This window comes from Chiloscyllium plagiosum, chromosome 27, assembly GCF_004010195.1.
Source record: "Chiloscyllium plagiosum isolate BGI_BamShark_2017 chromosome 27, ASM401019v2, whole genome shotgun sequence".
In the NCBI taxonomy this organism is placed as follows: Eukaryota; Metazoa; Chordata; class Chondrichthyes; order Orectolobiformes; family Hemiscylliidae; genus Chiloscyllium; species Chiloscyllium plagiosum.
In genome coordinates this window covers 28,709,121-28,735,848 of record NC_057736.1, presented here as the reverse complement: position 1 = coordinate 28,735,848, position 26,728 = coordinate 28,709,121, and the positions used below count along the sequence as shown (strand labels likewise).

Sequence of the window (26,728 nt, the reverse complement as noted above, 5' to 3'; positions counted from 1 at the left end):
TTTATGAAAAAATGTTTCTGTTATAGATAGCTGGGGTAGAATAATAAATGCCCTTTTACAAAATAAACTGGAAACATTTATTCATTAGTTCAGAAGAGTTTTCTCACTTTTAGAGTCTCATTTTAAAGATGACCAAGTAATAAATTTACTGTGGGTTTGATAACTAATTATGTACTAGCTAGACTGTGGTGTGCAATTCTGGAATCCACATCCACAGGAGGGATGTGAATGCACTGCAGAGATCATGGAGAAGATTTGTCAGTACAGTGCCTGTGCTAGCCATGAAGATTGAAAAGATATTGTGGGGTTGCTTTCCTTGGAGCAAAGGAGACTGAAGGGGGACCTAATTGAGATGTTTATATTGAGAGGCAGAGACAAGAAGAAATTTTCTCCCTATCTGACAGGAACAATGAACAGGGGGCAGAAATTGAAAGTAAGAGACAGGTGGCTTCGTGCAGATGTGAGGAAAAACATTTTCATCTTGAGGATGGTGGGAATCTGGATTTCATTGGTAGAGGCAAAACCCTCATAATGTTTAAGAAGTATTTAGATGTGCACTTGCAATGCCAAGATATATCAGGCTATGGGCCAAGTGCTGGAAAATGGAATTAGAATAGTTAGGTGGCTTTTGACCAGTGCAGACCTGATGGGCCAAAGGCCTTCTTCTCTTCTGTAGACCTCTACATTGACACCTAAGGAGTCCCCTCCTCCACTTCTACCCAGGTTAACATGATTCTGGGTGCTGATGTTTGATAAATGTTGGTATAACATCACAATCCTAGCATGCATCAGATTAACTTTACACAGCATTAAAATGTTAAAAGGGTGGCGATATGCTTTTAACATACCATTGAGCTTTAAACACAACAGGGAGTAAATTCATGCCAGTGACTCTTGCATTATAAGTTCCCAATTTTAGCAGTGCTGAGAGAAACATTGCACATGGAGAAGAGAGAGGTGAATCATTGCAGCCCTAGAAGCAATCTTGTCATCCCCTCAGTTAAAGAATGACTCTTAAAATGCCAAGGTAAAAAGAAAAAGCAAATAATATTTTTAAATTACATAGTAAGGAAGAAACTGAAAACTTCTTAGCTGAAAAATAGTTAGTTTAGTGAAGTGTGCATTGCATCAAACTTTTTGGTAAGTTTTTCACCACAAGGCCTAGCAAGAGTTCTCATTGTATCTTTCTAAATTCACCTTATTAATCACCTCTGGCTGTCTTCCTATTGAATTCTCATCCCATCACACCAAGGCCTATTCCTAGAACAACTCTACACTGCTGACATATCCCAGAACTTATAGCATATCTCCTAACAGTGCTGTCTTCTAAAGGCCGTTGTGCACCTGGACATGCAGTGTCCGGAACTTTTAAAAATTCAATCGCAGGATGTGAGCATCACAGCTAATCCAGCATTCATTACCCATCTCAAATTGCCCAGAGAACAATTGCAAATCAACCACATTGCTATGAGTCTAGAGTCACATGTAGGGCAGACAAGGTAAGTATGATAGTTTCCTTCTCTCACGACATTAGTGAACCAAAAGGGTTTTTCCTCACAATCAAGCATTTACGTGAGACTTTTATCGAATTCAAATTTCACTATCTGCCATGGCAGAATTTGAAGCGAGGTCCCCAGTACTTTACCTAGATCTCCAGTTTAACTTGTGGAAATACCACGAGGCCATTGCCTCCCCATAGTTGCCTCACCAGGTTCATGATATTTGCTCCAGGTATGGCATCCAAGAGAAAGCTGGTACACCATTTTGCAGGCAGGAGCCTGGAGGCCCTGCTAGATAGGGTGATGTATAGGTGGAGCTCCTTTTTGCCCCAATGCCAGCAGAGGAGGTCACAACACCAGACTGTGCCAGCCTGGTCTGAGGTTACCACCCAAGTTAGTGCAGTCTCAGCCATGTGGATGAATGCACAGCAATGTAGGAAAAAGATTACTGTCCTTCTCCAAACCAGCAGTGCAAGTGCCACCATCTTCTCTCCAATAAGATACTGTGATGATCTATCTCTTACAATACCTATCTCTCAGAAAGACTCATGTCCAACCACTCTCACCATTGCCTGCAACATTCTCCTTCATTCACTCTCACCCACCTCCTGGCACCACTAACCCTTATGCCATGTTTAACCGCTTGTTCAGGGCAACAAAAGTGACAACAATACCATTCACTTACATTTCCCTTAATATCTGCCTCTCTCATTTCAGGAGGAAAACAGCCCACAATAGGGCAGAAAGAGTCAGGATAGTTGACGGGTCACCTGACATTTGGCTTCTTACCCCTCATTTGGAGAGCATCCTGACTCTGACTGGCTTGAGTTGTTGAGTGACCCTGTCGAAGCTCCTGTACTGGTGTTAGACTCTGTCTTTGACTTACTGTATCAGAACCCCTTGAGCAAAGGCTGTCTTCCTTGTCTTGACTGAGGACAGCTGACAGCCATGACAAGCTTCCTGACTTTATGTTTTCACTAAACACAAGGCAGTATGGCATTCATATGAGCCTGGTGTCTCTGAGTGAGAGAGCAAAGTGCAAAGAGGTCAAGCAAGGCATTTCAAGGCAGGGAAGCTGTGAGTGTCCAGGTAGGTTCAGAGTAATTGAGTGCAATGATAACAAGTGAAAAAGCTGGAGATGCAACCTGGTCATGTCTATGAGCTGAGTGCATGTCCCTGAAAATACATTGTCCTTGCTTCACATTACAAAGGTAGCCACCAGTACATGTGAGTGTTATGCCATGAGGCTTCTTGGAGACTGGCCCATGTTGGATGCCAGTAACTGTGGGCTACATGTGACCAGTACCCAGGGAGTGTGCCCAAAATATTGATGCCAGGTGTCCAACATGGTGATCCAATGTCGCATTAAGCCTGTCAAGACTCCACTCTGGTGTCCATGTCACAAATTCTGACCAGTTAGCCTGGTTCAGCATGTTTGGCAAGGTAGAAAGCTGAATTAATGATGTAAGTTTTGGCAATAATAAGACTTTTAAAGCCAATATACCTGTTCATTGGCAAATCACTGATGCTTAGTGAGAAGCTCACCATGGCACTAGGTAAATGCACCAGAGATGCAGTGGGTTACTCCCAATGCCAGGCAGACCGTACTAGACTCTCAGCATGATTCTGACATAATTCTCACCATAGCCCACACAGCCTATAAGGTTCTATCCACTGAGTGAACTGTCACATCTGCCTCAATAAAACTCATGTATAAAATCCATTTGTGTAAATTATATCCTTTTGTTTCTCATTGCCTTAGTCTCTCCTTTTTATGTTGGCAATTGAGGTTACCCGAGACCTAAACTGCCATTTGTTAAATAATCTCTGAACACAATTTTAAAACTGGTCCTGATCTCCAGTGTACCAGATTTTAGGCTAACTTACATCATCAGCCAAGAACAGAAAGTGATGAGCAAAGTGGCATTGAATTCTATGCACTGTAAATTTAAAAATGGTTGTTTTAGGTCTAATGCAGAAGGACACAGTTGGTAGAATATTACTTTCCTGTGGTCTTATAGAAGATGACTGCCAAACACATTTAGTTCACAACATGTCTGTGCAATGGACTTTAATCCTAAGGGTCTTACGTAAAATTAATTACATATTCCTTTTGCTGTATTTCTGACCATTAAAAGAATTACACTTTTCCATAAGTTCTATCCATATGGTTATTTGTTGTTCTCTTCCCAAAATGATTAGAAGTTCTCTACCTTTAAATATTGTGGAGGCTGGGACGATTGCTTTCAAGGCTAAAATCAATATATCTTGAAAGGTAAAGGAATGAAGGGATGTGAAGCTGTTGCAGATGCAAATCAGCTATGACATGAGAGCAGACCCATGGGAATGAATGGCCTAGACCAGTTCCTGTGTTCGAAATGTAAGAGTAGCAGATTACTCATTTGAAAACAAGCTTACTGATGCATGTTGAAAATGTGTTGCTGGAAAAGCGCAGCAGGTCAGGCAGCATCCAAGGAGCAGGTGAATCGACATTTCAGGCATGAGCCCTTCTTCAGGAATTCTTGTAGAGGGAGGAAGAGAGCTTCTTCAAGGAAGGCATCCTTGTAAGAGGATTTGCAGTAGGTTAAAATCTTCTAGGAGCAAGTGAGGACTGCAGATGCTGGAGATCAGAGCTGAAAATGTGTTGCTGGAAAAGCGCAGCAGGTCAGGCAGCATCCAAGGAGCATGCTCCTTGGATGCTGCCTGCCTTACTGATGCATGTGTCAGTGTTGTTGTTAAATTAAGAATAATGCACATTTTTTGCCTTCTAATTTTCAGCTTCCTGTCAGTTTGCCTGAGTCCACCAACAGAGAACGTCTTCAGAGATTTTCTAAAAAGTCTTAGTCCAACCCTGAATGCACCGTGTTTATTTAGGTCAAGCATGGTTGACATTTCCTTTTGTATGCATCTAAATGGCAAAATGGACGTCGTTATTCTGTTGTAAAATTCCCACAATTTGTATTCAAAATACTGAGGAATCAACAACTGTAATCACAAGGAATTTTGGAGACAGTTCCTAGATATGTTCACGTTCACACACAGATGGTATTTGATCAATTACAGTAGCTACCTATGAAAATGCCTAACTGAAGTCCAACACCATTTTTCATTGTTTGTCTAGCACTTTCAGCTTCATTAATAAAACTGTGACTGTGTAGCTCCTCTGTTAACAATTAGGATAAAGTTGGCAACTACTTAAGCAATGAATTCCATCTGGTTATTTAATTGATAATCATAAAACCTGCAATAGAAGATCACAATGATTATCCAAACAAAAGTAGTTTGAGGTCAGTACTATATTTGTTTCTAAATTTCTACATTTGTGGGCGGCACGGTGGCACAGTGCTGCCTCACAGCGCCAGAGACCCGGGTTCAATTCCTGACTCAGGCGACTGACTGTGTGGAGTTTGCACGTTCTCCCCGTGTCTGCGTGGGTTTCCTCCAGGTGCTCCGGTTTCCTCCCACAGTACAAAGATGTGCAGGTCAGGTTAATTGGCCATGCTAAATTGCCCATAGTGTTAGGTAAGGGGTAAATGTAGGGCTATGGGTGGGTTGCGCTTTGGCGGGTCGGTGTGGACTTGTTGGGCCGAAGGGCCTGTTTCCACACTGTAATGTAATGTAATCTAATCAATATAAATATATTACAGACAAATTGCACTGTGGTGTACATTCAATCTCTCTTCACAGATAATGCTGTGGTAAAGTCAGTTAGAACTGGTGAACAAGTAGGGAGAGGAGACAAAAGTTGGCTGAAAGTTTTTTTAAAGTATTGTCAGAAAGAAACATTTTGACAATTTATTTTAAGCACAGACAGATCTTACTGCTTCATAGCAGTTTAATGTAGCAAGGAATTAAAACTTCTCAGCTGTAGGTTTTTTACAGTTATTTAATAGCAGCAAAGTACAGATTCTAACTTTAACTTTTAAGATACAATGTTAATTTTAGACCCTTTTCTTAAAGCAAGTGACTCTTTCCAAATATCTTATAATATTACACAAAGACACTTTACATAAAATTTTTACAAGAGACAATTTACTTTTTCAAGAGAAACAAATTTAGCATGATTGTAATTTTATTATATTAAAAACTAAGGTTCATGACTGAAAATTCAAAAGAGCACTTTGCAGAATGCTGAGGATGCTATTAGCTGAAATCTAAGTGAATGCTGTCCAATTACAGCTGAGAACATCCATCAAGTCTTTTTATTTCTCTGATCTTAATCTGCATGTTTCTTCTACCTGTTGGAAGTTACTTACCAGGAAGTTGGGTGTTGGGTATACCATACTTCAAACTGCTGCTAATGTTTCATAATTTGAGCAGGACAGAGAATATTTATAAAGGCAAAATACTACAGATGCTAGAAATCTGTAACAAAAATTTTAAAAATGCTGGAATTACTCAGAAGGTGAGGCAGCATCTGTGGAAGGAAAAACAGAGCTAATCAATTCATAGAATCCAAACAGTGCAGAAAGAGGCCAGTTGGCCCATTGAATCTGCACCAGCCCTCTGAAAGAGCATCCCACCCAGATACAGTCCCTCCTCTATTCCTGTAACTCTGCATTAACCATGGCTAACCCACGTAAATGCACATCCGTGGACACGACTGGGCAAGTTAGCATGGCCAATCCACCTAATCTGCACAGCTTTGGACTGTGGGTGTGTTTAACATCGATAAACCTTCAATAGAACCAATGAAAGTTCATCAACCTGAAATGTTAACTCCGTCTCTGTCTTCACAGATGATATCCCGACTGCTGTGTATTTCCAGATAATTAATGTGCTGCCCTGTTTGCCTCTGAATGCTTGTTCCAGTAATTGCAAATAGAATCAATTATACACATCAGTGACCAAACATTTTGGAAAAAATTCTAATGCCTCACCCCAAACCATAATAAAAATAATCATAAACCTAAACACAACCAATCTTCAACATTGTCATGCAGCTAACCTGCTCCCAGAATGTGACACCAATATTTAAATATTTTAGTAATGGTCAAAGTTTGGGTGAAGATTTGTAGCTCGGGTGCTCATTGCTGTGGTTCTGTTCGCCGAGCTGGAAATTTTTGTTGCAAACGTTTCGTCCCCTGTCCAGGTGACATCCTCAGTGCTTGGGAGCCTCCTGTGAAGCGCTTCTGTGGTCTTTCCTCCGGCATTTATAGTGGGGCTAGTTGATGTTCATGGATGCAGATTGTTAGCTGTCTTCCTGTTTGTCCTATATGGTGTTTTGTGCAGTCCTTGCATGGGATTTTGTACACTACATTGGTTTAGCTCATGCTGGGTATCGGGTCTTTCGTTCTGGTGAGTTGTTGTCTGAGTGTGGCTGTTGGTTTGTGTGCGGTTATAAGTCCTAGTGGTCGCAGTAGTCTGGCTGTCAGTTCTGAAATGCTCCTGATGTATGGTAGTGTGGCTAGTCCTTTGGGTTGCGGCATGTCCTCGTTCCGTTGTCTTTCTCTTAGGCATCTGTTGATGAAATTGCGCGGGTATCCATTTTTGGCGAATACCTTGTACACAACACACTTCACATTCAACAACCAGATATACAAACAAATCAACGGAACACCCATGGGCAAAGTTACAAAGGCAGAAATAAAATGTTTTTCTGATTGCATGGATTTGTGGTTGGAGGCTCATCTCCCGGTAGAGAAAAAAAATGACATGAAGGTTATGAATAGTCTGTATCCAGGAAAAGGAATTGTGCTGTATGGTGCATGACATGTATATATTGTAATGGGATTTGGACTTTAAAATAGTGGCAAGTGGATGTGGGAGTTCTGTTAAGATAGTTTTTACAAAAACTATCAGAAAGTCACTTGAAACAATGACATATCTACATCAATTCCAAAAAAGCATGTAACTGGAATAAAGTCCAGCAGAGTCCCAGAAGTGTTAATGAATGGAATGTTGATCTGCTGATTTTACACTGACCAGAAATACACAAGTTTAAGTTTTGACTTCAGAACGGAATGTTCAAGGTCACTGTTCTAAAGAGTCAGTTCAGTTCTGAAGGGAGAACATTTCTCCTAACAGGAAAATCAGCTTTTAGATTAGGGAAACCAATCATCATAGCTAAAGTAGTCTGTGGAGTTTCCAAGCCAGCAGAGTATGGACTGAAATCTTAAAGTTGTTCGAACTGAAAAGTTTTAGACCATTAGAACTAGGAGATGTTCATTCCAATGGACCCAAAAAGAAATTGTTAAATGTCTCTGCAGTCCAAGGAAAAAAAGTATGGAGACATCATAAAACCAGTGAGTCATAGAGATGAACAGCATGGAAACAGACCCTCGATCCAACTCGTCCGTGCCAACCAGATATCTAAATAAATCTAGTCCCCTTTGGCACCATTAGGCCCAGATCCTCCAAACCTTTCCTGTTCATATACCCATCCAGATGCCTTTTAAATGCTCCACCACTTCCTCTGGCAGCTCATTCCATACATGCACCAACCTCTGCGTGAAAAGGTTGCCCCTTAGGTCCTTTTTAAATCTTTCCCCTCTCACCTTTGACCTCTACTTTTGAACTCCCTCAACCCAGGAAAAAAAACATTGTCTATTTATCCAGGCCCCTCATGATTTTATAAACCTCTACAAGGTCACCCCTCAGCCTCCAATGGTCCAGGGAAAATAGCCCAAGTCTATTCAGCCTCTACCTATGTCTCAAACCCTTCAACCCTGGCACCATTCTTCAGTTAAGGAAAAGCTTAGAGTTAAGAAAGGAGTGAAATGTCTCTGGAACTGAATATTTCTAAGAAGATAGTGTAGGTGAATGGGTTAACATTTTGCTTTGCTGGTTGTGTTAAGGTATTTCTAGCTGTCTTTATACATTGCTTTCTTCTTTATGTAATATACTTATGTTCTGTTGTTAAAGAATATCTGTAGCCTAGGGTATATATGTTTTGGTCACTAATCACAATGGTAAACAACTGCAAAAATTAAACATATTATTTGTCAAGCCAGGTTTCCTTCTGGGATCTGATGTCCAGTACTACCATTAGCTAGGGTCATAATAAATGAATTTGGTAGTGAAGGAATGGAGTTCGGAGAAGGGACTGAAAGAAATTGCATTGGTCTTGCCAATATTTATTCAGAGTGAATTTCTGAGCATCCAGTACTAGATATTGAACAAGCTGTGTGATAGATTAGAGACATTTGGAGGTGTTTCGGAGATAGTGATGATGTTGAGACCGGTGTCATCAACATACTTGTGTAACTTGGCATTATGTTTTCAAATAATGTTGGCAAAGAGAAATTTGTAGATCGGAACCAAGAATTGATTCTTGGGGGATTCCAGAAGTAGCAATCTAATGGAATGGATGGGGCATGCCAAGAGGTCGTTGCAGGTGATTCTCTCATTGAGATTAGTTGGATAAGAGTAGAAACAGGAAGAGAAGTAAGAAGAGCACTCAGCTGGAAGACAGTGGAAAGGTGTTGGTTGAGGATCATAAGGTGGCAGACGGGTCAAGAAGCTTGAGGAGGGATAGATTATCTTTTGTCACAGTAACTCAGATTGTATTTGTGACTTTGATAAGATACATTTCCCTCCTCTGGCTTGATAGAACCTGATTGATGGAATTCAAAATGGAATTGCACATGATTGGGGTTTTATAATAGATTTATTACATTAAATGTTTATAATTTTAGGATCGTGTAAAAGGGAATTTGGAGAACAATGGCAGTCTGTGAAGGCAGTGTGGTGAAGTTTTTGTTTTGTTTTTGAGAAGGAGGCTGATGATTGCAGATTAAAAGAGGACTATTCACTCTTGTTTTTTTTATTTAGTCATGTCATTGGCTGGATCAGCATTTATCGCCTAGCCCTTGTTGCACTTGAGAAGATGGTGGTGAACTGCCTTTTTGAACTGCTGCAATCCACACTGTTATTTAACATTTCCTGTGACAATCAGTTCTGATACCTCTGCTTGTGCCTCTCAATACCATCACTCATGTTTTATGATTTTTGTGGGAAATTGTTTTTCAGATGATTAGCACTTTTCTGAAAGTAGGCTAGGCAATGAAATCCAACAAATGATATAACTTGGGACAATATCTACTGTTCACTTCTCTTTGCAGCATAGCTCACTTCACTGGCGCCATACCACTGATAGATCTTTGTAACAATAGCAATGTTATATCAACCCTCTACAACCAGGAGTTAGCCTAAGAACTTCCTAGAATCCAAATTGAAATTTGGAATATAGTTGATTGGAACTACTTTTTGAAACGTTCATGTTATTCAAGTGACAGTGGTAATTTCCTTACTTGCAAATGTCACTGTATAATTTGTTAAGGATATTGCTCCTAACTAGCAATGCAGCGTAGTAAGATCTGTCTATTCTCAGCATATTAAATACAGGGCCTGCAGTGTTCCCAGTGGTTGGAGAGAATGTGATAATCTTTCCAGTTCAAGTATAAAATTTTCAGTAGTTTCTAAAGCCTTTGGTTACTGACTCTGTTTTTTCATAATGGTTAAAAGCTGAAGTACAGTGATCTGAAAGGGAAAAAAAGGAAAGATAAAAACAGTCATACCATAGGAAATAAGCAATATTAACAATAATCTGTCAGAAACAACAGGAATCAATTCCCATATTTTACCAGCAAAAACATGGTGCAGCCATAGACTGCAGAGCTTGGTGTCAAAATTGCAAAGTATCTACTCTCAACACACAACAGGAGTGCTGAAATATAAAATCCCAGCCAATATATTTAACATATAGTTGTATTTCATCCTTCTATCAGATAAATAATGTCGAATCATTACTGTTTGAGGATCCTATTACCAACAAGTATTATGCTTAAATATTATTTTCTTTAAAAACTCAATTCAATATTGTTGCTAAAGAAAAGAAAATAAAACTTCCCTTTGATAATTATGGCTGTAACATGATTTATCCCCCACCTACTGAATGGACTACTAATTTACATACATCTGACTCTTAGTATTAGAACATAGAAGAATACAGCGCAGTACAGGCCCTTTGGCCCTCGATGTTGCGCCGATCCAAGCCCACCTAACCTATACTAACCCACTATCCTCCATATACCTATCCAATGCCCGCTTAAATGCCCATAAAGAGGGAGAGTCCACCACTGCTACTGGCTACTAGTATTAGTAGTACTCCTCAGATATAAATAATTGCATTTAAGATTTTTCAGGTTAAATTGCTCTTGGAATATGTGCTCTTGATCCACTTTTAGTTATGTTTGAATCCCAACTTTAAAAAGTTATGTCTTAATAAAGGGAAGAATAATTATGATTGTTGTGAAGGAGAAAGATAGACAACAGTTCACCTAGTCTGAAAAACAGCAAGTTGTGAATATAAGTGAAGTACTTCATTGTTGATCAACTCCTGGTTCCAAAACCACAAGATAGCAAGAAACAGAAGGTTCCCTGGAAGTTGTTTGAACCATTCATTCCTGCACTCACCTCCTCTATACCATACAATGTGCATAAAGTATCTCCATATGTACAATAGACAACTATTCATGAGATCATTTAAGGTAGTTTAAGAGCCCACTAAAGAAAATAACTTGAAGTCCATCAATGAACTTATGTTTGCATAAATTCTTCAAAATTTAAGTAATCTATTCATAATGTTTTACATGAAACAGAAGAGCAGGAGTAAGCCATTCAGCCCCTCAGGCTGTTCCCCTATTCTGGATCATGGCAGGTTATCAGCTTTGATGCCATTTTTCTGTGCCATTCCCCTTTTTCCTGTGCTATGAAGTCAAGTAGAAAATCTTGCTGCTATGAAATAAATTCATTATTAGTTGAGAAAAGGTCAAAATCATGCACATCTTGGAATGTGTTTACAATAGTATATAACTAATTAACAAACTAGCTCACTAACTTTGACAGAAAGTCAATGATTGTGAATGTTAGTCTGTATACTAATTAGATGGCTCATAGCTTCCTGCCTTTGTCCATCATATATAGAACCGTACAATGTGCAGTATTTCACTTATTTTAATGAAGCTTCAGTTTCTTGTTTCTGTGGACACCAAACCCAGTCCCATAGTATTCAACCTTCTCCTGCTCTGCAGATGCAGTATACACCATCGTTGTTCCTACATGTACTAAAAAGAATCTAAAAATACATGCAAAAGGTCTTCACTGCAGTACACAGTCAATGTGTCATTTTTTATCTCAGAAAACAGATGAAGCCAGAAGTGAGAGGGAGAAATGTTGTACATTACACCACTAAAATATTAAAACCCAAAAACATATACAGAAAATTTGATTTTGGGGATCTACTGAGTCACAATTAAGTACATTTACAAGTGGTGTCATTTCATGGCCTAACCTGCTTCATAGAGCCCTCTGTAGTCTTGTTGGGGAACAGATCACATTGTAGCAGATGGTTTATCTCCCACACCACCACTGTTTTTCCAAAAACTCTGCAAGCAACGTTTAGGTTCTAGTATTGTGGATGACTAATTATCCAACTATACACGATGCCTGCAAATGAGTACCTTTCATCCATGACACATTCCCTCACAAAACTGCATTTTTGTTTAGTATCAGTTCTGATTAATGTTGTGAATAGGGGGAGGCTTAATTAAAGGGAAAAACCATTATAAACAATTCGTTAAAAAGATTTCTACAATTGCAAAATAGCACATGAGTCATTTGGCTGTGTACTCTTAAGTCTCTTAATAGTCATATTAAACAGAAAACACATGATTGGAAAAAATTAGCAAATTAGTTAAAGTTTGGCAATTACTCCACTAACTAAAAGGTGACTGACACAACTCTCGTCCTGTTGGCATTGTTCTTTTTTCATCCATTCTTTCTGCCTGCCAAACAGCCCCTGTAACTCATTCATCTGCCTATATTCTATCTATACTATATTTCAAGGGTTCTTTATAAATGCAAGTTTTTGTAGATATTGTTGTTAAAACAAACGAGTGAGAAAGTACATGAAAGTCTCCGTACTGTTGTTTAAATAGTCTGCCATAACTCTTAAGATGTAATGTGGATCTGCAGATTACATGCTGGTCACCATGATATTTCAGCATACATGCACTTCAACAGAAGGAACTCATGGAGTCTGTAGTTGATACCCAGAAGTTCAACATTCCAAGTTAGGAGTATCCACAGAAGAGTGGACAGGACTGAAATTATGAGCAGATTAAATCTACCATTTTGAATAGGATACATGTGCCATATTGAGGAAAATCTATTAAATAAATATTTAGGACTAACTCCAGGTTTCAAGCATTTAGAAAAGAAGACAACCATGGTCAGAGCAATCTTTTGTAAGAAGACTTTACTTATATAAAAAAAGTATTTGCTCTTTAAAATATTTGTTTATGCAATATTGGGAACATTTCAGTACCCAGATTTTATACTTCATCTCAGGTACTTTTTGTTCTCAACATGAAATATTTTAAATCAATTGTTAAAATTTGATGATTTTGTAGCTTCAGTGACAAGTGTGAGTTAAATTAGCAATAATTAGTCTGGGTCTGCTCAGCTAAGAACACTGAACTAATAAAAGAAACATGGTTGTATTTTCCACTTATCCTTTTGAAAAATAAATCCACAAAAATATCGTTTATTCATCCTGTTGGGTGTCCATTACAACTGCATAAAGAGTCCTAGGAACATCAGCAGAAGGTTCAATGGGGTGACAAAAGGAGAAACTGATGTGTAGTTTGTGTTTTGTCTGGAATTCCCTCCCTAGATTTCCCTATTTGTTTTGCTACTCCTTTAAGAAGCTTCTTAAAACCTGCCTCCCAAGTATGTTTTCATCATCTGTGGCTCAGTGTGAACTTTTGTTTGATAATTCTCCTGCGAAGCACCTTAGAAAATTTTAAAACATTAAAGTCATAATATAAATGCGACTATTGTTGGTGTGCAATGTATGATACTGGAACACTAGACTGGTCCATTGTAATAGATTGATGTGCTCAGTTTTGTTAAAGTAGGAGAAGCTAGTGCAGAGTAATTTTATAATCAATCTATACCTTGTAGAAATAAGTTCATTATATAACAAAAATATGTGTTATTCAACTTTTAACTTGGACAATTAAATAACCCTGTTGTCAGACTAAAGTTTGGATATACCGTTAAGTCAGCAGCAGCTGCTAAAATGTTCTTCCCTTGCTGTATTTTAATTTCTGTTTCATCCTTGTTGCATTATCTTACCATTTAGCATAATTCTCAGAATTTAAAGATAGAACTGCATCAGTTTTTGTGTTGAGTTATTACACTTATGTTAAATCCTCTTGACCAATAAGTTTTATGGTAATTAGATATCAAGTGATGTGAATTCAGATTTATCATCTACATTGCTGGCTAAATGTTTGCAATTTATGTTATAGCTAAAAAAACAACAGTGAACATGGCTCATGTTACAGCTTCAACACCTTTGTGATTATTACTGGTGTGCGTGTGTTAAAGATCTATTGCATTACAAATGTTGAGCCTCAAATGTGTAGTTAAATAATGTAAAAGATAGTCATGGAATATATTACAGAATGTTTTATCAGTTGGTATGGAGAGTTCCCAACTTTAAAAGTATGAATTACACGAAATAAGGGAACTAAACAGGTGAATCAATAGTAATACTTCAGTAGAGGCCATGTGAAACACCTTTAAATCTATTCAAACATGCAAGCAAAATACTATGCAAAAACAAAAAGTTTTAACTAAGCAAACATGCATCTAATGAATTAACAGCATGAAATGAACTTACAAAAGAAAATGGCTTATACAAATTATCAAAGGTGAAAGAGAAAGATACTCAGTAGGATAGTACAAGAAACTCAGAAGATGTAAACATGTAAAAGAAACATCAAGGTTAAAGGAAGAAAATACCCTGGAATTATTTAAGAAACAAACAGCAGGATCTCTGTGAATGGATGAAATATGGTGGGTCAAATGGTTTCCTCCTTGGTACTTATTAGTAAAAAGCAAAATATATATAGCAATCTCTTTCTTGATACTCTCACCAATATGCAAATTACCAACATTTATCTGTCTAATTTGTTTTTTAATATACTCAATCTGTTGCTTTTATCTTTAAGCATGCACAATAAATGTACCAAGTAGTTAGAAATGTCATAGCAGAATGAATGGTGCTGTAATAATAAAGAATCAAAGGTAAGGGGTGTATGGATAGTCAATGATACCGGCTATGTATGATATCGGCTGAGTGTGAAGTCAGGAATTTGGTTCACCTGGTGGGTTTGGTATGTTTTCCTCAACTTTAAATTTAGATTAAGAATTAGCCTCTGACAGTGCAAAATTGTTAAAAGTTTGCTTAAATAGTTAAGTAGCAAAATTAAATGGAATCTGACTGGCAGTCACACATCAATGGCAGATTAAGCTAAATTTACAACATCTTATCAGACTATAGAGCTGCTTTTTCATGAGAGACACAGATAACTAGTGGTGGTTTAAATCTGAGAGTCATTATAGAACATAGAACAGGCCCTTCAGCCCACGATGTTGTGCCGACCATTGATCCTCATGTATGCACCCTCAAATTTCTGTGACCATATGTATGTCCAGCAATCTCTTAAATGTCCCCAATGACCTTGCTTCCACAACTGCTGCTGGCAACGCATTCCATGCTCTCACAACTCTCTGTGTAAAGAACCCGCCTCTGATATCCCCTCTATACTTTCCTCCATCCAGCTTAAAACTATGACCCCTCGTGTTAGCCATTTCTGCCCTGGGAAATAGTCTCTGGCTATCGACTCTATCTATGCCTCTCATTATCTTGTATACCTCAATTAGGTCCCCCCTCTTCCTACTTTTCTCCAATGAAAAAGGTCTGAGCTCAGTCAACCTCTCTTCATAAGATAAGCCCTCCAGTCCAGGCAGCATCCTGGTAAACCTCCTCTGAACCCTCTCCAAAGCATCCACATCTTTCCTATAATAGGGCGACCAGAACTGGACGCAGTATTCCAAGTGCGGTCTAACCAAAGTTTTATAGAGCTGTAACAAGATCTCACGACTCTTAAACTCAATCCCCCTGTTAATGAAAGCCAATTCACCATATGCTTTCTTAACAACCCTGTCCACTTGGGTGGCCATTTTAAGGGTTCTATGTCTCAGGCAGAGAGACAGGTTGAAAAGGAGAGTCCTTCATGGTGATCTCAGCTGGTTGCAGGAATCGAACTTGCTTCATTGTGCATTGCAAACTGACCCTTGGCAGATTTAGTATAATGTGGGGAAATGAGATGTTATTTACTTTTGGCCATAAAAATGGAAATTTATATTTTTTTTGGTGTTCTGAAAAGAGTCATACTGGAATTGAAACGATTACTCTACTCCTCTCTCCACAGTTGTCTGCAGACCTACTGAGTTTTTCCAGCACTTTCTGTTTTTATTACAGATCTCAAGCATCTGCAGTATTTTACTTTTAAATGACATGTTGACTTTTGTTGCAAGGGAATTGGAGTAAGAGAATAAAGAAGTATTTCCAAAATTGTACATGTTTTAGTGAGACCACACCTGGAATGTTGTATGTAGTTTTGGTCTCCAAATCTAAGGTGGGGTATACTTGCATTGGAGATGATACAGTGGAGTTCACCTGATCAGACCCTGGCATGTATGTCCTATGATTAGAGACTGATTAAATTGGGTCTGTGTCCTCTGGAATCTATAAGAATGAGAGGAAATCTGAAGTGCTTTATCAGGGTCAAGACTGGGAGATTGTTTCTGCTGGGGGGACAATTGCATATAAGGGAAACAATCTCAGGATAAGGACCTAACATTTTAGGAGATGAGAAATTACTTCACTCAAAAGGTTGCAAAACTTTGGAATTCTCTATTCTGGGTGGTCCAACTACATTTAAGGGAAGTTCTTGGTCTTTCCAGGAATCAAGGGAAATGGGAAGAGGATGGGAAGAGGAAAGTGAAGTTGAAGCCCAAGATGAACCTACTGAATAGTGGAGCAACCTCATATCCTTCCTATCAGAAGAATGTTGTGAAACTTGAAAGGGTTCAGAAAAGATTTACAAGGATGTTGCCAGGGTTTGAGGATTTGAGCTCGAGGGAGAGTTTGAATAGGCTGGGGCTGTTTTTCCTGGAGTGTCAGAGGCTGAGGGGTGACCTTATAGAGGTTTATAAAATCATGATGGGCATGGATAGCATAAATAGACAATGTGTTTTCCCTGGGGTGAGGGAGTCCAGAACTAGAGGACATAGGTTTGGGGTGAGAGGGGAAAAATATAAAGGAGACCTAAGGGGCAACTTTTTCACACTTTTTCCCCTCTCACCCCAAACCTATGTCCTCTAGTTCTGGACTCCCTCACCCAGGGAAAAGACGTTGCCTATTTATACTATCCATGCCCATCATGATTTTATAAACCTCTATAAGGTCACCTCTCAGCCTCTGACACTCCAGGAAAAACATGTATCGAATGAGCTGCCAGAGGAAGTGATGGAGGCTAGTATGATTGCAACACTTAAAAGGCATTTGGTTGGGTATATGAATAGGAAGGGTTTGGAGGGGTATGGGCTGGGTGCTGGCAGGTGGGACTAGATTGGGTTGGGATATCTGGTCGGCATGGACGGGTTGGACCAAAAGGTTTGTTTCGGTGTTGTACATCTCTATGACTCATGGTTTACTGTTGTTCTTCTTTCTTGTGTTCCTGATCATTTAATTCAACAATACTATGTTTCATCATATAATCGGATGGTTCAACTTGCAACAATCAAGGTGCATCACCTTGCACTTTCCTAGTTTAATCCGCTCTTTCAGGATCAGAAAACTTTCGAGCCTCATGGAACCGTCTGACTCTCCCTTTCAGCGACAATCAACAGACTTTTAAAAGCGATTACCTCATCGCCGATCCCTGATTCCCCCTTTCTTAAATCCTCATGGTGTCCAGCAATATTGGTTTCAGCCCCTTAACGCTTAAAAAAAATAAGATCGATGGTCTATGTACATTGAAACATGTCTTGGTTTGCACTGCATACAATAAACGGAAATCTGTTTGGGGAATGTGAGACTTTATTTGTTGTTAATGTTTCATGGTCATGTTTTCATGACAGGTTGTACTGACAGCATATTACTTTGAAATGACATGTTGAATTTTGTTGCAAGGGAAACGGAGTACAGGAATAAAGAAGTCTTTCCAAAATAATACATGTTTTAGTGAGGGCACACCTGGAATATTGCATGTAGTTTTGGTCTCCAAATTTAAGGAGGGATATACCTGCATTGGAGATCTAAAGGTGAAAACTGGGAACAAAACAATCCCATTTTGCTCAGATCCGAACATGTATTCTTATATTTAACAGAGATAAGGTATTAATTAGACTAACGCTCATATCTGGAGGTCGGTGGGAGCACGCCTGCCGCTGGCGTTACTTGCCAATGACATTCTCCGGGAGGGGGAGAGAGCCCGCTGCGGACTGCCGCCGTCTCCGCTGTGCTTCGACTCGGAGCTCGACTCACAGATTGACTCGGGAGTGTCGGGTCTGCTGGGCCTTTTGAGGTCGCCTTTCGAAGCTGTCCGGGCCCTGGTCACACCGAAGCCGCACCTCCTCCTGTGACCGGCCTCAGAGTCGGCGGCGCAGCTCAAGGTGGCGCTGACTCGGCGGAGCGTGCGGCTGGCGCTGGCGGAGATCGCGGCGGGGAACGGGGCGCTGTGAAGAGTCGGGTACAAGGTCCCGGCGGTGGACAGCTCGGTCTGACTGGCTGAGTGCGGGCTCGGGGCGGGAAGGCAAGCTGCGTTTGAGGGCTCATTGCATTCTTCACCCTTTTGGCTGGGAACTTCTGATCCGCTGGGTCCTTCACTGCAGTTTAACGCTGTGCTCGAGCCTGCATGACATTGAGTGGCTGCAGGAGGCTGATGTTGCGTTTCTTTGTAACTTTGTTTCTGATCATTCAGGATGGGTTTGAGCTCGGGGGGTGTAAATATCGGATACATTGTAGCTTCCGCTGGCTTCTCCAGCAACAAGCTGTAACCCACTGGAGCACTGGGGACCGTGATGTGTGTGTGTCCCACTGCCGAGACAGAGATTCGCTGAGCACTCGAGTTTTTCTGTGACTTGGGGATAAAGATATCACCCACCTCCTCCTTCAGTTTGGGATAATATCCAAAAAGCCCCAACCCCGTCTTCTTGCAGCCCAGATGAATGATTTCGAGGATGTTTAGAAAGAGGGAAACTGCTGAGATGCACAACATGAAGAGCATGAAGACAGACTTCTCGGTGGGTCTGGACACAAAGCAGTCCACAATGTTGGGGCAGGGCAACCGTTTGCATTTGTACAGAGGGTCCAACTCAAGTCCATAGAGCAAAAACTGACCCATCATAAATCCAACCTCCACCACAGACCTGGTGAGAATGTGCAGGACGTAAGTGCGCAGCAGAGAGCCCCTGAGCGGGGCTTTGTTTAATTTTCTGCGCTCCAACTGTCTTAACTCTCGCTCTAACCTACGCCTGTCTTCCAGCATGGTCTCGGTCTCCTCCAGTTCACCCTTCAGCTCTACTTTCTTCTTCTGCCTTTCTTTCTCCAGTGCCCTGAGCCTGTATAGGGCATGGCCCATGTACACTAGGGATGGCGAAGACACGAAGATGACCTGCAAAACCCAGTAACGTATGAGAGAGATTGGAAAGGCCTTGTCGTAACAGACGTTTCTGCAGCCAGGCTGCTCAGTGTTGCAGATGAACTCTGACTGCTCATCATTCCATACGTCTTCAGCAGCCACTCCAAGCACAAGCATGCGGAATATGAAAAGGATTGTCAGCCATATTTTCCCAACAATGGTGGAGTGGACATGAACTTCCTCCAAAATCCCTCCAAGGAAATTCCAGTCGCCCATCCTCACTGCTTCATTTCAGGTTGGAGTCCTAACAACAGAAATCATTGTCATTTTAGACAGCTTGTTTGTTTAATTAACAGGTACCTGATGGGCGATAGATCTATTGGGAAAGGCTATTACATATTATGGAACCAAGGAGCATAGATGGAGTTAAGATACAGGTTAATTATGATTTAATTGAGAGAGAAAGTAGGTTTGAGGGGCTTCAGTGATCTAGGAGAAAGTGAGGACTGCAGATGCTCAAGATCAGAGTCGAGAGTGGGTGCTGGAAAAGCACAGCAGGTCAGGCAGCATCCGAGGAGCAGGAGAATCGACGTTTCGGGCATAAGCCCTTCATCAGGAATTCTCAGCCAATTCTCTAGTTTGCCTATTGTCGAACTATTGTTAGTTCATCTAACAATAAATATTGTACCATTTGAAAATAAATCTAAAATTAAAAGCTTACTCATCTTCACCAATACCACCCAATGTACACTGAATAATAATTGCTCTTAAGATCAACTTCAATTTGTTATTTTATTAAGGAATCTCATCCACAGGTCAGATGAACCAAAAGGAACAGTATTAACCAGGCTAGTGTATGAAACAATTAGAAGGTACATGTGCCTGAAATAATGGTGATTTCTTACCTACAAAGATTTATACACAGGTGGCATTCCCTGCAACTTCAAAGAGGTTGTGTTTAATACAGCTAAGTGTGATTGTTCCCACATGACCACCTCTACATTGGGGAAACTAAAGGCAGACACATACACTCACAGTCTGCAAGAATGACACCGAGCATCGAGCTGCTTGGCAGTTTCACTTCCCACCTTACTACAACTCTGACCTTTTTGGACCTTGGCCTGCTGCTGTACATATCCCAGTGAAATTGATAGGAGGCTTGAAGAACAGGATCTCATCTTTCAGAGGAGCACTCAATATTGAGTTCAGCCATTCTGGTCGTAATTATTGCCCCATTTAATTTTTGTTTGTTGCTGGAATGGAATCTTTTATCTAACTTCTCTAATTTACTTTTGAATAGTAGCCATTCAGGATCCTACCTTTCACAACCCCTCTAGACACATCATTTCATTCTTTATTTATATCATCACCAATTCCTTTGGTTTTATCTCATAAAACCCTTCGTCATTTAATCTCTGTAGCCTTTATCTTTTATTCTTTGTCTCATCACTCCTCCCCTTCCCTTTCCCAAAACCTATTTCATTTTTTACTCTTCCCAAATCTGATGAATGCTCAGTGATCTGAACATGAACTCTGTTTTTCTCTCTGCACAAATTCTTCCAGACCTACTGAGTATTTCCAGCATTTCTTGCTTTTATTTCAGATTTTCAGCATCTGTAGTATGTTTCTTTTGTGATTTTATTTCTATTTATGTTTGGGCAGATGGCTGGTTAACTTGATCTGTATGGAATCCCAGAGGTGCTAGTCAAAGTCTGAAGCATCTGTTGAGAGAAGGCATAAATTCTCACAGTACTCCCAGATGAAGAATTGTTTTTCATATTGATGCCAACCAGAATTTATATGAAGAAGTGAACATCTTGTTAAAGCTTAACACTTTTAAACAGCACAGCACAGTATTGACACAAGCCTTGAGCATGACTATATTAGATCAAAATTTTCTGTTCTTCCCACTTCTTCCCTGGAGATTTTCCTAGAAATAGTGGAGAGAGAATCACTAGCAACTATAAAGAAGAGTAGGCAGATAATCAACAAGGGGGAAACAGCAAGAGAATCAGTCATTGACATGAGAAGGATTAGGAAAATAAACTTAATTTAGAGCACCAGGAAGGTTAGGAAGGGTATCTGTCGTGAGTATAGGAAACAATGGTGGGAAAATTAGTTGCAGGCATTGGGAATGCCAGGGACACAGAAAAGGTTGGGGTCAGAATCTTGTGATCACAACAAGAAAGATCAGAGATAGAATCACCAGTTGCCCACTGTTCAAATAGCTGCTTCAGGGTATTTTTGGAAATGGTCTTTTTGTCTACAGTTTCTGTCCCAGGAGGACTGATTTAAGAATAACATTAAAAAAAACTCTCTAGTAAATCTATTATTTAAACATCTGCACATCTGAAAAATGTGATCATTCCAGTATGTTCACTTCTTGGTAATCAGATGACCAACATTATTACGATTTGAGAATGTATCACAAATGCTGTATTGTCCAATCAAAACTCTTAAATTTGAATTGGTCTTCGTATTGTTATAAGTTTTAACTCATTCTATTTGTTTTTTGTCTAAAATGGAATTTCAGCCAATTTTAATAAATTATAACTGAAACAAGCTTGATCATTTAAAACATTTTATAGAGCTTCCGCATTATAAAAAAATACTTTTGAAATCTGTGTTGATCACAATTTTCAATGTGTATCAGAAACACAGTACAGAGTACAAAACAGGGAGAACTGACCTGTGCTAAATCCATTGAAACACCTGAGCTGTAGAATTCACTCGTAGATTTTACTTTTGTGCTTCGGGTTTAGTTATCCATTGTCAAGCTGGTAACAAAAGAATGTTCACATAGCCAATGTTGAAGTAATTCCAAATTGTGCTTGTGTGTGTGCCATTGATTTCTGCTGCTGCAGTGTAATACTTATAGCAAGAGAGAAATCAATTTGCTGACATCATGGTGGCTGCAAGGGCAATAACCTCAATTAACATTGTTGTACTTATTAAAAGCAATGCCTGGAGGAATTACTGTCCTGCTGTGTACAAAATTGAATCAAATTGTAACATTTTACAAAAAGTAAGATGAAATGCCTTCTGTTTAGATAAAAGCAACATAAGGACTTCAAGATTAAATTAGGCATTTGGAACTAAATCATCTGGATGAAAAAACTTGTTTTGTCAAGACCAAATTTTTAAAATTATATTTCCAGAGGGTACAAATCGCTCACCAATAATTTTGTGCTTTAAAAACGGGAACCAATCAATCGGTCATGTCCCATTTCACAGTTAAATGAATAACCTCTTGTTCCATTAATAAAAAGATGCTTCTGCCCGGCCTAGTTATGAGGGGAAGGAGAATAGTTAGCTTTTTTTAATGTACTTCTGACAAATTAAGAATTGGCTGTGCAGGTTTAATAGACCAGTGATTTTTTTTGTTTCTTATTCAGTGCTGAATGTCTCCATCAGAACAAGTAGTTTTAAATAGGGTAAGAATCACTGAGTGAGAAATTAAGTTGATTGGGCACAATGAGTGTCCTTGGAATTCAGAAATGGTGCCTACATCACATTCTAGCGAAATTAAACTTTAAACTAGTGAGCGGAAGGGAAGGGAAAGGGAAAACGACAGGAAGTATGATGGTAAATAAAAAGGTAAGCAGCAGGTTAGCATGTGTGCAGGAGGGTTTAAGTACAAGGCAGACTATGAAACAAGTAAAATGGAAGGATAACTCAGGAGATATTATTAGAAATGTTGGAAATCATGAGGATATGAAAACTAGCATAAGGGCACTTTACTTGAATGCCCATAGCATTCATAACAAGGTAGAAGAGTTAACAGCATAAATCATCGCCAATTAATATGATTTAGTAGCCATTACGGAGACATGGTTACACATTGTCACAACTGGGAGTTAAATATCTCGGGGTATCAGACTATTCAGAAAGACAAACAGAAGGTAAGGGAGGTGGTGTAGCTCTGATATTCAAGGATGACATCAGAGTGGTGCTGAGAGCTGATATAGGCTCTATGGAGGACAAGGCTGAATCCATTTGGGTGGAAATTAGAAATTCTAAGAAGAAAACGTCACTGTTTGGCATGGTCTATAGGCCACCAAATAATACCATCACATTGGGACAGGCAATAAACAAGGAAATAAATAATGCCTGGAAAAATGGTTTGGCAATTATCACAGGGGGATAACAAAGAAATGGCAGAAGAATGAAACACATCCTTTGGTTCTGTCTTCACAAAAGAGGGCATAAATAACCATTCAGAAATGTTAGGGAGCCAAGGATCTGTTGAGAAGAAGGAAATCAGAAAAAGGTTTTAGGCAATTAAAGGGGTTAAAGATTGACAAATCACTGGGCCTAATAATCTACATCACAGAGTATTAAAATAAATGACCTTAGAAATATTGGATACATTGATGGTCATCTTCCAAAATTCTGCGGACTCTGGAGCAGTTCCTACAGATTGGAGGGTGGCAACTGTGACCACTATTTAAAAAGGAAGGATGAGGGGTAAAAAACAGAATCACAGACCTATCATTTGATTATTAGTAGTGAGGAAAATGCCAGAGTCTATTGCAAAAAATGTGACAAAAATACATTTCAAAAGCATTAATGGAATTGGAGAAAGCTGGGATGGATTTATGAAGGGTAAATCAATTATGAAAGACAAACCTACTGGAGTCTTTTGAGAATGTTACTTGTGGGATAGATAAGGGAGAACCAGTAGTCATGGAGGTATTTGGATTTTCAGAAGGCTTTTGATAAGGTCCTTCGTAAAAGGTTGCTGGGCAAAATTAAAACATGCAGAATAGGCAATTACTCATTTTGGCATGGATTAAAAATTGGGTGACAGGCAGAAACAGGAAGTGGGAATAAATGGGTCTTTTTCCAAGTTGCAGGTAGTGACCAGTGGGGTACCAAAATGTTTGGACCCCAGCTATTCATAATGTATCTGAATGACCTTGATGAGGTGACCAAATGCAGTATTTTCAAGTTTGCTGATGGCACTAAACTGAGTGGGATTGTGTTGTGAGGAGAATACAAAAGGAGGCTTTCAGGTGATTTAGAGCTGAAAATGTGTTGCTGGAACAGTGCAGCAGGTCAGGCAGCATCCAGGGAACAGGAGAGTCGACGTTTCGGGCATAAGCCCTTCTTCAGGGCTTATGCCCGAAACGTCGATTCTCCTGTTCCCTGGATGCTGCCTGACCTGCTGCGGTGTTCCAGCAACACATTTTCAGCTCTGATCTCCAGCATCTGCAGACCTCACTTTCTCCTCCTTTCAGGTGATTTAGACAGGCAGAGTAAATAAGTAAACACATGGCAGATGCAGTACAGTGTGACTAAGTGTGAAGATTCAAAGTGTGAAAACAGTAAGGAAGAGTATTACTAAATAGTAAAATACACTGGGAAATGTGGATATACAAATGATTTTGGGTGTCTTTGTACATAAGTAAGTGAAAGTAGACAGACAGGTGCACCAAACAATTGGGAAGACAAATGATATATTGGCCTTCTTTGCAAGAGTATTTGAATTCAGGCCTAGGGATGTCTTAATTTTACGGGTTCTTGATGAGATAACACCTGATATACTGTGGGAAGCTTTGATCTCATTAACTAAGAAAGAGTGCACTTGACATAGGAAATGTACAAGGTTCAGTAGGCCGATACCAAGGATGGCAGGATTATTCAGTGAAGAAAGATCGGTTCATCTGGGCTACTATTCACTCGTGTTAGAAGGATGAGAGGTGAAATGATTGGAATATATAGAATTCTAACAGGTCTGGACACAGATGCAGGAAGGATGTGTTCCCTGCTTGGGGAGTCAAGAAATAGAGATCTCAATCTCAGGACATGGGGTAGACCATTTAGGACTGAGATAAGAAAAAATATATTTACTTAAAGAGTGGTGAATCTGTGGAATTCTCCACCATAGAAGGCTGTGGAGCGGTTCACTGAATATATTCAAAAAAGAACCATATATTTATAGATTTTTAAATTATCAAGTAGTATGGGGAGAAAGCTGAAATATAGCATGGGGAATAAATATCAGCCACAAATCTATTGATTGGTAGAGCAGGCTTGAAGTGCTGAAAGCCTATTCCTGCTCCGAGTTTCTATGTTTATTTGATGTGAGCAGTACTATTTCAGAAATTAATGCTCCAGCTAATGCCCTTTCTTCAAATTGTACAACTGAACATGCATTCTGCACAAGGAAGCCCTCCCCCACCAGTGCTAATTAAAGAGATTATAAGCAATTGTGGCTAAGTAGTTTTTCTTTTATCTGTTTCTACAATTCCAAAGGTGTTAAGTGCTTTATACAGTTCATTTCAAGTTGCAAAAGGCTTCTGGGATTAGTGTACCAGGTGTTGAAGGATGTTTTGTTGACTTTAAAGCTTCTATTGCAAACTGCTTATGGCCAGACATGGGTGCACCTGTAGCCATTCCCTTTGAAATAAAACTTAGCAGGGTGAATAAGGAGAACTCACATAGAGCATGACAAGCATTAGAAGAGGGATCAGGAATGCGAAGAGGAGGAGGAGAATGAGAAAACTTTCAGTAGGAAGTCATATATGCATAGAGGGTGTTTAGTGAGCAATTCTGCCATCTGAAGCTCAGTAAGGAACAATGTCTTAAGTTCCAGTAAGGATGTCTTCACAGAAATCTGCTATTTACTGCAGCCATATTACTACTTCAGAGCAGGACAGAGAGTACATCAATGATTGTGAAGTTGACTGTGGCAATTTTAACTCACCTGGCTTCTTCCAGATTGGAGATGGAGATATTTACAAAGTCTGCCCAATTTGGTGCAAAGGAGGTCCCTGAAGTTCACTGCTCAGTTAGAGATATCGACATTTCATTTCTACCTGCGAGGGATAACCAGGCAGAGTGAACATGCACCTTCAATTACTATTGGCAGGAGTTTTAGTGCGGCATAGTAAATTTGATGATACATTCATTGTATTTTAAATGCTACATGCTAACTCTGCCCCATACTGAAGGCCATACTGAGGAATTCCATTCTCTCAATATCCTGCTGGGGTGTGACCATTGGCAGAAAATCATGCAGGTAAATGTCTGATATCCTGACAGAAGTCATGACATCTTCATTCTGGGGCTGTACCATCTGTATAAGTCAACACAGCACAACCCAGGTGGTTATTGACTGAAAACAGCTTTCCAATGACAGCACAGTCAATGCTTCCAGTATTCAAATGCACAGGCATGTGTGCAGCTTGCATACAACATGAGCCTTGGCGTCAAAGGGATGAGGTGGAGCAGACCAGTGATGTGCTGAAACAAAGCCCTGCTTCCTACATCACTATGAAGAAACCGTGCACTGCGCAGTAAAGTTGGTATCAAGTCCCATGGTGGTCTGCTGCAAACTTACCATCATAAAGTTTGCACCAACAGTATAACGATCAACTGATTAGCCAGAGGAGGAGGAGCAAAATGAGAATAGAAGGAAACAAACCAGAAACAGCAGCATTGGAGGGTGGGCGAGAGAAAGCAGGAAATTATAGACCAGTTAGTCTGACCTCAGTGGTGGGAAAGATGCTGGAGTCTATTATAAAGGATGAAATTACTGCACATCTGGATAGTAGTAACAGGATAGGACAGAGTCAGCATGGATTTATGAAGGGGAAATCATGCTTGACTAATCTTCTGGAATTTTTTGAGGATGTAACTCTGAAGTTGGACGAGGGAAATCCAGTAGATGTAGTGTACCTGGACTTTAAGAAAGCTTTTGATAAAGTCCCACACAGAAGG

The 26,728-nt window shown here is 39.8% G+C and overlaps 1 protein-coding gene across 2 annotated transcripts; it reads right to left on the bottom strand.

Annotated features, from left to right (window-relative positions):
• Positions 1-8,100: 8,100 nt before the first annotated feature.
• Positions 8,101-22,137, bottom strand: gja9a (gap junction protein alpha 9a). 2 transcript variants are annotated; one of them, XM_043717818.1, is made up of 3 exons: positions 21,693-22,137; positions 17,775-19,307; positions 8,101-9,980 (listed from the first exon to the last, which is right to left on the bottom strand). In XM_043717818.1, exon 2 carries the CDS (start codon positions 19,277-19,279, stop codon positions 17,777-17,779), a length of 1,503 nt encoding a protein of 500 aa, XP_043573753.1. In that variant the 5' UTR covers positions 19,280-19,307; positions 21,693-22,137; the 3' UTR covers positions 8,101-9,980; positions 17,775-17,776. The 2 variants fall into 2 exon arrangements, with proteins under 2 accessions (XP_043573753.1, XP_043573751.1); XM_043717816.1 differs by lacking the exon at positions 8,101-9,980 and having other exon boundaries at positions 17,001-19,307.
• Between the last annotated feature and the right edge of the window lie 4,591 nt (positions 22,138-26,728).